The 13252-nt window shown below is 48.1% G+C and overlaps 1 protein-coding gene across 1 annotated transcript; it reads right to left on the bottom strand.

Moving 5' to 3' along the window:
* Positions 1–3650: 3650 nt before the first annotated feature.
* Positions 3651–12857, bottom strand: Klk13 (kallikrein related peptidase 13). The gene is made up of 5 exons (XM_051149406.1): positions 12675–12857; positions 7640–7829; positions 7275–7543; positions 4861–4997; positions 3651–4025 (listed from the first exon to the last, which is right to left on the bottom strand). Exons 1-5 carry the CDS (start codon positions 12724–12726, stop codon positions 3843–3845), a joined length of 831 nt encoding a protein of 276 aa, XP_051005363.1. The 5' UTR covers positions 12727–12857; the 3' UTR covers positions 3651–3842.
* Positions 12858–13252: the final 395 nt, after the last annotated feature.

Genomic DNA, 13252 nt, shown 5'->3' with positions numbered 1-13252 from the left:
GCTTGTGCAGTGTGAGGCTTGAACCCTAGGCTTCATGCATGCCAGACGATCAGTCTACCTACTGAGCTACATCCTCAGCCTGAGGCTTCAGATTCTTCAGGAATCTCCATACTCGTTTCTATAGCAACTGCTTTTTTCCCCCACCAGCAATGAACAAGAGATATTTTTAAAAGACACAAACCAATAGTCATCATGACTAGCAAGCCCAAGCACTCCTGACTCAGTGGTGATCCCATAGTTGCCTCATGCTCACCTTTCTGGGGTCTTCCAAGTGTTTGGCTGCATGTAAGCTTTCTGAACTTCGTCTCTTGGGGATTACACCATTGGTCATTGGTGACCAATTCAACCTTGAACTAGAACTTTCAGCCTTGAGGTGGGAGGGTTGTTCCTCTGATTACTAACCTCATCCACTCCCACGCCCCCGGCAGGCTGATTTTTCTGAGGACTTTCTGTGAACCTCTTTAGTAATGTAGTTTGCGTATGTTGAAGCTGGGTGTGGTGGTGTAGACCTGTAATCTCAACACTTGGGATGTAGAAATAGGAAGGTTAGGAGTTCAAGGCTAGCCTCTGCTCTATGGCAAGCTTGAGGCTAGCCTAGGCTATATAAGACCATGTCTCAAAAAACAAAAACAAACAAACAAACAAACAAACAAAAACACCCAAATAATTGTGTTTGAAAGGACTTGTAGGTATATTTCTCCTATATGTCACAGCTAATAGCGCGGATGTCTTCAGGAACCAAGGATAAAGGGTCACGCACTTAAGGAAAACTGCTATTATGGGCATAGTGTTCAGGTAGGAGACATCAGGGTTTTAGGAATCATAGACAAACTACCAACTAAGCTCTGTGGCACATGTTTGTAATCCCAGCACTTGGGACGGAGGCTGAGGCAGGAGGATTGCTCCAAATTCAAGGGCTGCATAAGTGAGTCCAAAGCCATTCTGGGCTATATTGTCAAAACTTATCTCACAAAAAGAAAACTAGAATATACATGCCATAATTCCTATATCCCTGACCTGTCCTTACATCATTGCTCTGTAGCTACACTGATCATCTCTTGGTCCCCGGACAGCTGAATTCTAGAACTTTCCCAGAGAGATATTACCCACATTTTATAAAACCGGCTCCCTGGGGCTGGCAAGATGGCTCAGCCATTAAGCACTGAGTGGTTAAGAAACGGAGTTCCACTCCTCACACACAACTGTCTACAGTTCCAGCTCTGAGGAAGCCGACACCCTCTCTGTCCCTTGTGGGCACTGCACACATGTGCACACACACACAGCTCCTTTTATACTTGGGATCTTTATGTACACTTCACCTACCCTGGGGAGTTCTCGAACAACCATATTTGAACCCATCTTTGCTGATCCCATAACGAAACCCCTGTCCTTACCCTTTGCCGAATCTTCTCCCCAACCGGTCGGCCATTCCTGTTTCGTCAGGCCAGTTATCATTGGTCACTGATCAACTCAACCTTTAGCCTCCCTCCCGCTGCATGGACGAGTTTCGGCCTTGAAATGAATGGCTGGCTGCATCTTCTGGAAACTGATACAACCCCAAGTACAACTCACATCTGGTTTTCTACAGACTTTCCAAAGGTTGACTTAACATCATCCATTATCTTTCTAAACTTTTTTTTTTTTTTTTTTTTTTTGAGACAAAGTCTCACTTCGTATCCCTGGCTTGCCTGGAACTCTCTGTGTAGACCAGGCTGACCTCAAACTCATGGAGATCTGACTGCCTCTGCCCCCCAAGTGCTGGAACTAAAGGCATGAACCACTATGCCAGGCTATTTTTTTAAAATTAGATTTATTTTAGGTGTATGAATATTTTGTCTGCTTGCATATATGTTCGCCATGTGCACGCCTGTTGGATCTCCTAGAACTTGGGTTACAAGTGAGTGTGGCCCACTATGTGGGTGCTGGAGCTCCAGTTTTCTGCAAGAACAAGTCATCTTCCTAGGCCCTGTGAATTTTTAAAATTGTGTGTGTGTGTGTGTGTGTGTGTGTGTGTGTGTGTGTGTGTACCAGGACACCTGTGTGGAAGTCAGAGAACAACTTGCAGAAGTCAGCTCTCTTTTTCCACCGTGTATACATGTACACCATGGAGGCTCAAACTCGGGTTGTCAGGCTTGGCAGCAAATGCGTTTACCGCTGAGCCATCTTGCCGCCCTCTCCTGTTATTGTTTGACACAGGACTTTGCTTTGTAGCTCAGACTGGCATCAAACCCCATCCTCCTGCCTCAGTCTATCAAGTGCTGACGTAACAGATGTGTGCCACCACATTCAGAACCATCTTCCTATTTTAGGAAATTCTTGCTCTATTTTTCTTGTGGCTCAGAATTCACCCTTGTGACAATGCCCTCAGGGTAAATTATGAACCCATTTTAAAGGCAAGAGAACAGAGCGCTGGGTGTGGGTGGCACACGCCTGTCATACTCACACTTTGCAGGTTGAGGCAGGAGGATGGTCAGGAGGATTCTTGTGGCCATCTTGGATTCTTTGTCTTTCTCACTCTCCCACCGCTTCAACCTATTCACATCCAGCATGGGTTTTCTTTCCTAGTGTTTGGAGAAAGGGTCTCATGTTGCCCAGGATGGTCTCAAATGTTGAGTTCAAGGGTGGCCTTGAACAACACCCCATCCTCCTCCACCTCCTGATGTGAGGTGACAGGTGTGCACCACCCCACCATACAAGTTGACTTGGACTTACATCTTACTCACTGCTCATCACTTATGTCTGCCATGGTGCCTGAGCCTGGCTGGTACCAATATTTATTGAACAAATAAAAACAATAGTGTGCATGCAAACTATACTTTCTCAGACACTGCAAATCCAGTGGTGATTGTACAGGGTGAATAATAGAATTTACTCTTGTGACAATGCTCTCAGGGTAAATTATGAACCCATTTGAGGCAAGAGAGCGAAGACCTGGATGTGGGTGGCACGTGCCTGTCACACTCACACTCTGCAGGATGAGGCAGGAGTATTCCAGGCCATCCCAGGCTGCCAAGCAAGACCAATGTCTCAAGAAAAACAAACAAAACAAAAAAGGAAGCAAGGAAAGCTGTGGGTTTTATGAGGTATTCAAAGCAGGGGTTAGCATTGAGCAGATGCAGGGTCACAGGCAGAGGTATGAAAACAAGGATGAGTAAGGATGTTCGTGAGGGAGATAAAAGCTGACTTGTGGGAGTGATAAGAGCTAGAAGGGAGGCCCTTGGGTCCTGTAACCGTAGGGACCAGAGAGCTGTTGATCCATGATGCTGCCAACTCAAAGAGGGGCAGAGTTGACAGGGGCTGGGCCTTGTAGAATTTGGGATGTAGGCAGGTATGGGAGTGGGAATGAGCTACGCAGAGGATCTAGAGTATTTGTGGCGAGTCACTTGAGGTGCATAGGATGTGGTCAGGGCAGAAGATTCTGGACAAGAAAGACCTTCAGAATGAAATAACACAGAAGTCTAGAGCCTTCTTGAAAATAAAACATACAGTGTTGTCAAGGGGTAAATAGTTTGAGGGTTCCAAGAAGCTGTCAGGGAAGGTCCATCTACAGAATGCTACTGGAGTGAGTTCATGATGGGACTGAGTGCCATCAACAGAAAGGGGATAGGCAGGTGTCAACTCCAGTTTATGGTGGACATGATGGTGAGCTGTGGACTTGGATGGTGTTTGGTGTAGAGCACTCAAGTTACTGGGGTGTTTCAAGGCTGGTGGAGGGGATGTGGCTGTCAGTGACTATGAGTCTGTGTTCCAAAGCGGCACTTAGGGCAGAGGTGACAGAGAAGGGAGGAACACACAGTGAGATAGGCACAGTAGGGAAGGGAGGCAGGCAAATGAACTCAGTTTTATTGTGTGCCCTTTGTCCGCCTCTGCTCCGAAGTGTTTCTGATGGTCTCCCAGATCCAACGCACGTATTTTGAGACTCGTGTATAAACACCAGGTCGGTTGGGCTGTCCACATGGAAAATCCCCCCATGAGATGATGCCATAGAGTTTGCCGTTGCAAACCAATGGGCCCCCGGAGTCACCCTGGGTTGGGGAGAGAAAGAAGCGCTGTTGATAAGGCTGAACAGAAGGTAGAGATGAAGAGGTATAGGGAGGAGAGGGAAAGATGGAGGAAGACAGATGTGGAGGGTCATAGAGATGCAGAGTCATTGAGATAGAGCATCAATAAGATGGCCAGTCAGAGAGATGGAGAGTCAGGGAGATAGAGCATCAATAGGAAGGCCAATCAGAGAGATGGAGAATCAGGGAGATAGAGCTATCAATAGGATAGCCAATCAGAGAGATGGAAAGTCAGGGAGATGGAGAGCCAGGGAGGTAGAGCATCGGTAGGATGGCCAGTACAGAGATGGAGAGTCAGGGAGATGGAGGAATTGGGGAGATATAGAGTCAAAGAGATTCAGAGTATGGTGGGTTGAATAAAAATGCCCCCATATGCCCATAGGAAGTGGCACTATTAGGACGCGTGGCCTTGTTGGAGGAAGTGTGTCACTGTAGAGGCAGGCTTTGAGGTCTCATATGCTTAACTGAGGCCCAGTATGGCAATCTTCTTCTGCTACCTACAGATCAAGATGTAGAGCTCTCAGCTCCTCCTCCAGCACCATGTCTGCCTGCAAGGTACCATGTTTCCCACCATGATGATAATGGACTAAACCTCTGAAGCTATAAGCCAGCTCCAATGAAATATTTTCTATTATAAGGGTTGCTGTGGTCACAGTGTCTCTTCACAGCAATAGAAATCCTAACTAAGACAGGGAGCTGGAAAATCAGAGAGAAGACGAGTCAGAGGTGTGGAAAGTCAGGGAGATGGAAGGAGAATCACAGGGATGGACTGCACGCCCCAAGACTCTCCATGTCTTACCTCACAGGAGTCCTTTCCGCCTTCCTTGGTACCAGCACAGAGCATGTTGGCAGTGATCTTCCCCGGGTACACCTGCCGACACTCCTCATCTGAGCGCAGTTCAATGTTGGCACACTGCAGGGTTTTGGGGTAATTCACTGGGGAGGAGAGAGACCATCTGAGGAGCCTTGTCCTGGATGTTAAAGAGTCAGAGTGGGCAGGAAATTGAGATGGGATGAGTGAGGTGAAGGAAAAGACGAGGCAGAAAGTTGCGAAGAGACAAACATACGGACAGACATGGGAAACAGATGAGGGTAAAAAGAGGGACGAGTAGGAGGACTGGGGCAGGAGAGAAGAGATGGGAAGATGTAAGAGACCTGAAGGCAAGGTGTTTGGGAGGTGGCTCAGTGGTAAAGGTGCTTCCCATGCAAACGTGAAGTCCAGAGTTCAGATCCCTAAAACATACATAAATGCTGGGAATGGGCATGGTGACCTGCTTATAATTCCTGCTAGCAAGTCCTCAGAAGAGACAGGGGATCCCCAAAGCAAGCTGCGTAGCAACTGCAGCCATGATAGTGAACTCTGGGCTTGCTTGAGAGAGAATGATCAGGGATGATTCTCAACATCAACCTTGAGACTCCACACACTTGCACGTGCACGTGCTCCTGCGTGCGCACCCACAGAAGCAAACACGCGCACACACGCGCACACACACACACACACACACGCCCACCACACATGTGCGAAATGGAAAAGGGGGAAAAGAGAACTAGAGGCAGGGAGAGTGCAAGAAGTGAGAGAGCAGGAGCAGTCCGTAGTGGGGAGAGGAGTGTTAGGGGAGGTTACAGAAAGGACACGTGAGAGAGCAGGAGCTCGCTGTGGAGCGGCCGCTGGTACGTTTTATGCTAAATGTTAGGCGTTTGTGTAAAACCCCTAAGTAAATACACTTTTTATAGTTCTTCCCCTCCATAAGATAAACTTAGTAACGCATTGCATACATTGCAAATATGCAAATCATAATTGTCTATTTGTAATAGTAAGCATATACTAATGTGTTTGATATCACATAATAACCCTGATCATATAACCTTTGTTTTTCGGTGCTAAGAATCAAAGCTAAGGCTTCAGATATTCAAAGCCCCTGCTCTCCTGCTACGCTGTGTTCCTGGCCCTTTTCATTTCATTTTACTTAAAAAATTATTATAATTTATTCTGATTACACCTGGAATGTTATCCCCTCTCTTGTATCTTCCTGTTCCCGTCCTCCCTCTCCCTCTTCCGCACCTCTGACATGAACTCGGGTGCACCCCCCATTTGATCACTTCCCCTTGGTGGGGAGGCCCAGTGGGCACACCGAGGGAGGATATGCAGGCTATCCAGATGAGACCTGATAGGCTGTGGTTATTTTACTTTTTAAAAACATTTTGTGTACACGTGTATGTGTGCTGAAATAGGTGTGAGGAGGTCAGAGGACAACCTTTGGGAGTCAGTCCTCTCCTGGGGCTGACAGACTTGGTAGCACACGCTGACTAGCCCTATTAATACTTCTTTAAAAAGAAATTTTGAGACAGATTTGTCTGTGTCGCCCAGACCAACTTCTTCTCTGTGGCTTAGGCTGCCCCTGAACTTATGATCCTACGGACTCTGTCTCCCAGGTGACTGGCATTACAGCCTTGTGTCATCAGGCCTGAGTTATTATATACGTCTTTATTCTGAGTCAGGAGAGATGGCTCAGGGATTAAGAGCACTTGTTGCTCTTCCAGAGGACCAGAGTTTGATTCTCAGCGCCCATGTCAGGCAGCTCACAACTGATTGTGATTCCAGTTCTAGGGAAATCTGGTGCGCTCTTCTGCTCCCTGAGGGCACTCACATGCTCAAACCCAAGCACACATATACATAAAATTTCAAATAAAATAAATCACACATACATGTGTGTGTACATATACATACACACACACACACACACACACACACACACACACACACACACACACACACACATACCCAGTACTTGAAAGGTAGAGGCAGGTGGACATTTTGTGAGTTCCAGGCCAGTCAGGACTACACAGTACACCATATATATTTATACATTTATAATATTGATATTAAAAGGATACACTCTTTTGTCTCTGTGTGCTTATTTTTTATAAAGGGAGCCTAGGACTGCAAAGGTGGCTCAGTGGGTAATGGTGCTTGCAGCCAAGCCTGAGGACCCGAGTTTGATTCCCAGAGCACAGCGGTGAGAGGAACGCCAGGAATCCTGAAACTTGTTTCCTGACCTTACTTTGAACCACCTTGGTACATGCTCCTTTGCTCCAGCACACACGCGAAACCCACACAAATGTAATAAAGAATCTGCCTCTGACCTCTGCTCATCGCTGCCTCTGTTTCCTCAACCGTCTGTGAGGACTCCAGTGGCCAGCGAAAGCACTTACCCTGGGGGCTGGTAGTGGTACCCCAGCCAGACACACGACAGCAGGTGCCGGTGGGCAGGCAGTCATCTTGGGAGAGCGGCAGAGTACGGATGTGGCCACTGAGCTGCACTGGAGACTTCAACTCCAGGAGCATGATGTCATGGTCATGGTTCAGGTGGGTGGGGCTGACCTGGTACTCAGGATGCGGGATGGAGCGGACCACCTCCATTGCCTGCTCGCCACTCTCCACACGCCCCAGGGCATGCTTGCCCAGGTGAACTGTGTACCCACTGTGGGTGCAGGAAGGGGTGGGTAAGAGACAGAAGATGAACCCACCTCTGTCCCCACCCCAGGCCCAGCCTCTTTCCCATCGAGATCTCACATACTCTTTCCTGCAGTGAGCTGCTGTGAGTACCCATTTGGGGTGAACCAGAACGCCTCCACAGAGAAGCCGCCCATGGATCAGGAGAGCTGCCTGCCAAGGCTGAGAGTGGGGGAGGCAGGTATAGCCACCTGGGAGGAAGCCGTGGGTCCCGTTGGTGCCATTGAGAATCTTGGGATAGTCCTGGGAGATTCCTGTGAAACACAAGAAACTGTTAGAGAATTTGGGCTAAGGAAGAAGAAAAGGCCAGTGTTGTAGTCCGGGACTTGGGGAGAGGGTTAGATTATTGCTTCGAGTCACCAAGAACTGAGGACTCACTTGCTGGCCTCTAAGCTGTCATGTTCTATCCAGTGGGGACGAGTCAGGCAGATGTTTTATCTATACTATAGAAGTGCCGACCTGCCCAATGGGCACTGACAGGAGACCTTACGGAATGAGTGGGTTTACAAGATGTAAGCGCGGTTCACTTTGTCTCCATCTACATTTTCTTGAGGTAAAAGAATTTACTTATGTATGTACCTAGGCAGCATCCATTCACTCATTCATTAATTCATCCACCCACAAATCTGTCTGTCTATCCATCCACCCACTCACTCATTCTTCCATCTATTAACCCATCCATTTTCCATCAATTCACTCATCCGTGTGTGTGTGTGTGTGTGTGTGTGTGTGTGTGTGTGTGTGTGTGTGTGTGTGAATGTGTGAATGTTTTGCCTGCATGTATGTATGTGTACTATGTGCATGCCTGGTGCTTGAGGTCAGAAGAGAGCATCAGATTCCCTAAAGCTGGTGTTACAGATGGTTGTAAACCACCATGTGGGTGCTGGGAACCAATGCTCTTAATCACCAAGCCATCTCTCCAGACCCCTCAATATTTAATTCTTACCAACTCCTGCTACCATCATGGACCAAGTTCTGCACGGATGCTGAAAGCATCCTAAATGCTTTGCTTCCCCCCACCCACCCAATCCAGCCTTCCTAATTTAGTTTAAGGAATCTTCAAACTCAGAATGGCAGGAGGCCATATTGTTCCAATTCTTGACTTCCATCTGAGTTGGAACCCTACCAGCAACACCAATACCAAGGTAAAAAAAAAATTGAGACAGTGACACATGCCTATAATCTCAGAGCTGGGGAACCAAAGACACCCTGGGGTGTGCTGGCAGCCAGTCCAGCTGAGCTGGAGAGCTCTAGGTTCAGTTGGAGAGACTGTCTCAGAAAATAAGGTGAAGAATGAAAGAGGAAAACACCTGATGTTGACTTCTGCTCCCCTCACATTCTATGTCACTTAGAAGCCACTTTGTCCAAATCCCCACCTCTCTCTTGTTGGCTCACTCTGTTCTGGCTTCATGCAAGTGTTCTCCCAACATGATAGAGCCTCTCTTTGTACCAGCTGTTCCCTCCTTCTTAGTGCTTCTTCCTTATGCCAATCATATACCTACAGGTTTCATTACACCAATCATAGCCAATTGTGTAGGCCTTGAAGTCAATTAAAATAAATTCAAATCTCAGTTCCTTGGAGGATGCCAACCACATCTCAGATATTCATTTATTCACATGGCCAGACATAAGGATGTGGTGCAGACAGAGAAATGTGAGCTAGTGCGTGGAGAATCCAGAAGGCACATAATAGGGTTCTTCTTCCCTGTGAGATCTAAGTCTGTATATAACTTCTTCAGCAAAGCCTTTTGAGGGTCCCCTAATCTAAGGGCTCCCCTCCTGGACCTCAGGCATCAGCAGGACATGTTTCTGTAAGGATGCTCATCAAAGCTACAGCTATCCATCTCTTCAGGCTTGGTAATTCCATCCCCCCCCCCCTTCTCTCTTTCTGTCTCTGTGTCTGTCTGTCTGTCTGTCTGTCTGTCTGTCTCTCTCCCTTCCTCTTCTTCACCCCATTACTCTGTATGACTCTCCTCTCTTCCTCTCTGTTCCTTTATCTTCTCTTTCCTCTCTTCCCTCTCCCCTCATCCTTACCTAAATCTCGCTGACAGCAACCATCCGAACCACTCTGTTCAGAGTCTCATCCTTCAGATCTAGCATATGTGAGGCAACAATGGAGACACAGCTGTGGGCTGTGGGGCAGAGCATCTAGACCTGACTGGGCTACTTTCTTACTATGCAAATCCACAGCCTCAGCTTCCTTAGCTGTCAAGTAGGAAAGGCACAGTCCTTCCTTGGTATCTGTGGAGAACTGGTTCTAGGGCCCTACAGATATTACAGCCTCGGAATGTTCAAACCCTTTACATAAAGCTCCACAGTGTTTACATGTAACCTCTACACATCTTTCCATCCCATTAAATCACCCCTGATGATTTATAATAGCTAATAAAAGCCAAATGCTGTATAAACAACTACTACACCTTATTTCTCAGGGAATAAAGCCAAGAGGAAAGCCTACATAAGCTCAGTGCTGACAAGAATTTTCTTTTTTCTATTTTTGCTGCATAGCTGGGTGACTCCTTAGATGTGGAGCCGTGGGTACAGAAGGCTGGCTGTGGGTGTTTACCGTGCATCAGGAAGCTGTGAGGTCCATCGAGGTGCTGCCTTTGAACCTCCAACCTGAGCAACTTATAAGTGCTTAGCTACAAAGGAGGCCCCTCATTCACCAGCCCTTCCCCCCTCCTGTACATGCTGGGACCGGCGGCATGGTTCTAAGAGTTAAGGGTCACTTTAAGACTAAAAATGAGGCAAGGGTGACATTAAGAGGTTGAGATAGAAGGATGAGAAGTTCAGAGTTATCCTTGGCTACACAGCAAGTTTGGGGCAAGCCTGGGCTATTTGAGCCCCTGTCTAAAAAGAAAAAAAAAATGAAAAAAATGAATAATAAATGGCCAACTCAGAAGCTGAGTTGTCCAGTTCTCTTTCAATTCTGGGTGTGCTGGTGGTGTGAATAGCTCACGAGGAGGCTGGTTGGATAGAAACCCTCACTCTCATCAAGTCCTCGCTACCAAAAGGTTCCAGGCACCTGAGCTTTGGGGGGTCTACCATCTTCAGTGGCTATTTTACAGAAGCCAAAAAGACCAAGTAAGCCAAACTTGGTGGCACAGGTCTGTTAGCCCAGCTCCTTGGGAGACCAATGCAGGAAGATTGCAAAGATGTTCAAGGTTGGCCTGAAGAACTCAGTGAGATGCTATCTCAAAATAAAAAGTAAAAAGAGGGCTGGCAGTGTAGGTCAGTGGTGCAGACTTCCTTAGTTCTCATGGGGCCTGGAATTGAGTCTCAGTACTACAAGGAAGTGGGGAGGAGCAGGAGGAAACGAAGAAAGGAAGGAACATTGAAAAGGACTTTGTAGCATCAATTTGAGGTGGCCCAATAAATAAGCACATTGTTCTGTTTTCACATATACACACACACATATGTGTGCATATACTATATATGCTGTGTATGTATACACACACACACACACACACACACACACACACACACACATATATATATATATATATATATATATATATATATATATATAATATTTAAGTATACTAAGGATGTAGCACAAGATTTGCAGTCCTAGAGATTGGCCCTAAGGCCTCACCTCACATATGCTAGAACACTCTATCTCTACCTCTAAGCTGTATGTCCAGCCAATAAACTTTACAGAAACACACACACTTGCACATGCTCGAGCACACACACACACACACACACACACACACACCAAATAAGTAAATAAATAAACAATGAACATAGAAGAAGAACAACAGGAAAACGAAGTAAAAGAGCTGAATTTTAAAAGCTCTTCAGGTCAGAAGGCATGCAGACAGTCCACTGGCGCAGGGCACGGTGCACCGGGTGGACAGCCTGAGTCAGTACCCTCACTCAGGCGTGGCAGTGTCTTTGGGGCAGGATCCTTCTGTCCCTGAGTTCTGGAAGTAATTACAGCACAACTACCTCACCAAGCTCTGGAGGGTTCCACAAGACGCAGCATGTGGGGCTCCTGGCCCAGGGTGAGGCACAGGCACCAGGAGGGGCAAAGGGCGTTAATCCTGGGTGTGGCACCAGTGCAGAGCAGCCGCCCCATCTCCGGGCGAAGGCTGGCACAGAGGGTTAGGTGCTGTGGACCCTCCTCCTTTAAGTCAGAACAAAGCCCCTGGAGAGGCCTTCTCGAAGCCTCCACTACATATCTATGCTCCCAATAGGCTCTTTCTCACCTCGCAGAAGCAATTATTAACTCATTAATTGGATAGCTGTTTCAATAACGTCTGCACAGCTCCTCCGGATATGCTGTGGATGCTGCAGGCAGAACGCACACAGTGCCTGCTGCTTGTCCCTGGAAGAATAAATGAGTGGTGCTTGCGTGTATGGGTTTTCTAAAGGATGTGTATAGGGATGCAGAGAAAAGAGCTGGGCTTATAGCTCTATTGGTGTGTGCCTAGTACACACACAGGCCCGGGTTTCATCCCCAGCATCCCCTAAGAGCCCGGTGACACACACTTGTCATCCCTAATGCTAGGAAGGTAGAGGCAGGAGGATTAGGAATTCAAGGCCATCCTCAGCTAGATAGTAAGTTTGAGGCCAGCCTGGTCTACAGGAGACATTGACTCAAAAGACAAACAGCAACACCACTAAAATACCAAGTAAAATAAAAACTCACAACAAGCAGATCGTTCCTTTTCTTGATCCCAGCAATAGGTGTTATAGAAGAAAACAACTGTAGGCGCACGGACCTTCAGTCTTGCTCAAGGTAGCGTTTGTTAATATTTGAGCTTGCGAGCATCCTGCTCTCAGGGAGGCCTTGCATGTGTGGAGGTGGGGGGTGGGGGACGCTGCAAAGAGCTAAGAGATGGAAAGGATTGGGGCCTTCTCTGAGCTGGGACATCTCTGGGGTCAGAGGTGAAGGCACTGGTGTTGATGGGCTGACCTTAGCTGGGAAATCAGGTTACACAGGGACTAGCAGGAAGCTATCAGGGTGTCCTCCCTGGCCCCGAGTGGGCGTGGGGGCGGAGCGGCGGGTCCCACGCCTTTCCCCCGTGGCTTGACCCTTCCCACTATTAGCTTGAGTGGCCTCCCTGCCTCCACCCCTGTGCCTGAGTACTTACCTCCGGACAAGGCCACGGTCAGGCAAGAGATGGCAGCCACTAGGGGCCACATGATACTCCGGGATGGGGGGTGGGCAGGGTGGGCGGGGCCTGGGTCGAGAGGCTGAAGTGGGTATTGCAAAGCAAGCCGGGAGACTGAAATTCTCTGTGCTTTGTAATTTTGAACTTTCTGGCTCTAATCACTCTGGAATCCCTGACCCCTGAATCTTGCCTTTGCCGCAATTCTATCCCCAGTGTGTGTTGGTCACCCCGGGAGCTGGTGGAGAGGCAGTGTGCACTCCTCTGAGCTCCAGGGCATGCCATCACTTCATAGAGGTCACCTCTTCTTCTCCTGCACTCCGAGAGCTGGGTTCAGAGAGCATTCTCTCCCCCCCCCCCCCGCCCCGTCACTCCTCCTCCGCCTCTGACCTCATTCTCCCCTCTCTGGGCCTGTCCAGGACCCTGGGTCTCCCCCCTGGCATCTAGTCTTTCTGCAGGCCTAGGCTCCCTACAATCTCTGCAGATTTCTGCCTCCACCTGTGCCTCACTCTGATTCAACTGTCCTGGGTCCCCCACTTCCCATCCCTCCTCCTTTCTCC

This window comes from Acomys russatus, chromosome 7, assembly GCF_903995435.1.
Source record: "Acomys russatus chromosome 7, mAcoRus1.1, whole genome shotgun sequence".
Classification (NCBI taxonomy): Eukaryota; Metazoa; Chordata; class Mammalia; order Rodentia; family Muridae; genus Acomys; species Acomys russatus.
Note: the sequence above shows the minus strand (reverse complement) of the source record. Positions and strands in the feature narration are given on the sequence as shown.

Bases quoted from the DNA above. Each gene is read 5' to 3' on its own strand.
- Klk13 (XM_051149406.1), bottom strand. From the start codon at position 12,726: ATGTGGCCCCTAGTGGCTGCCATCTCTTGCCTGACCGTGGCCTTGTCC. The intron at 7,830-12,674 runs GTAAGTACTCAG...TGTGTTTCACAG, and splicing joins GACCGTGGCCTTGTCCGGAG to GAATCTCCCAGGACTATCCC. The intron at 7,544-7,639 runs GTATGTGAGATC...CTGCACCCACAG, and splicing joins GCAGCTCACTGCAGGAAAGA to TGGGTACACAGTTCACCTGG.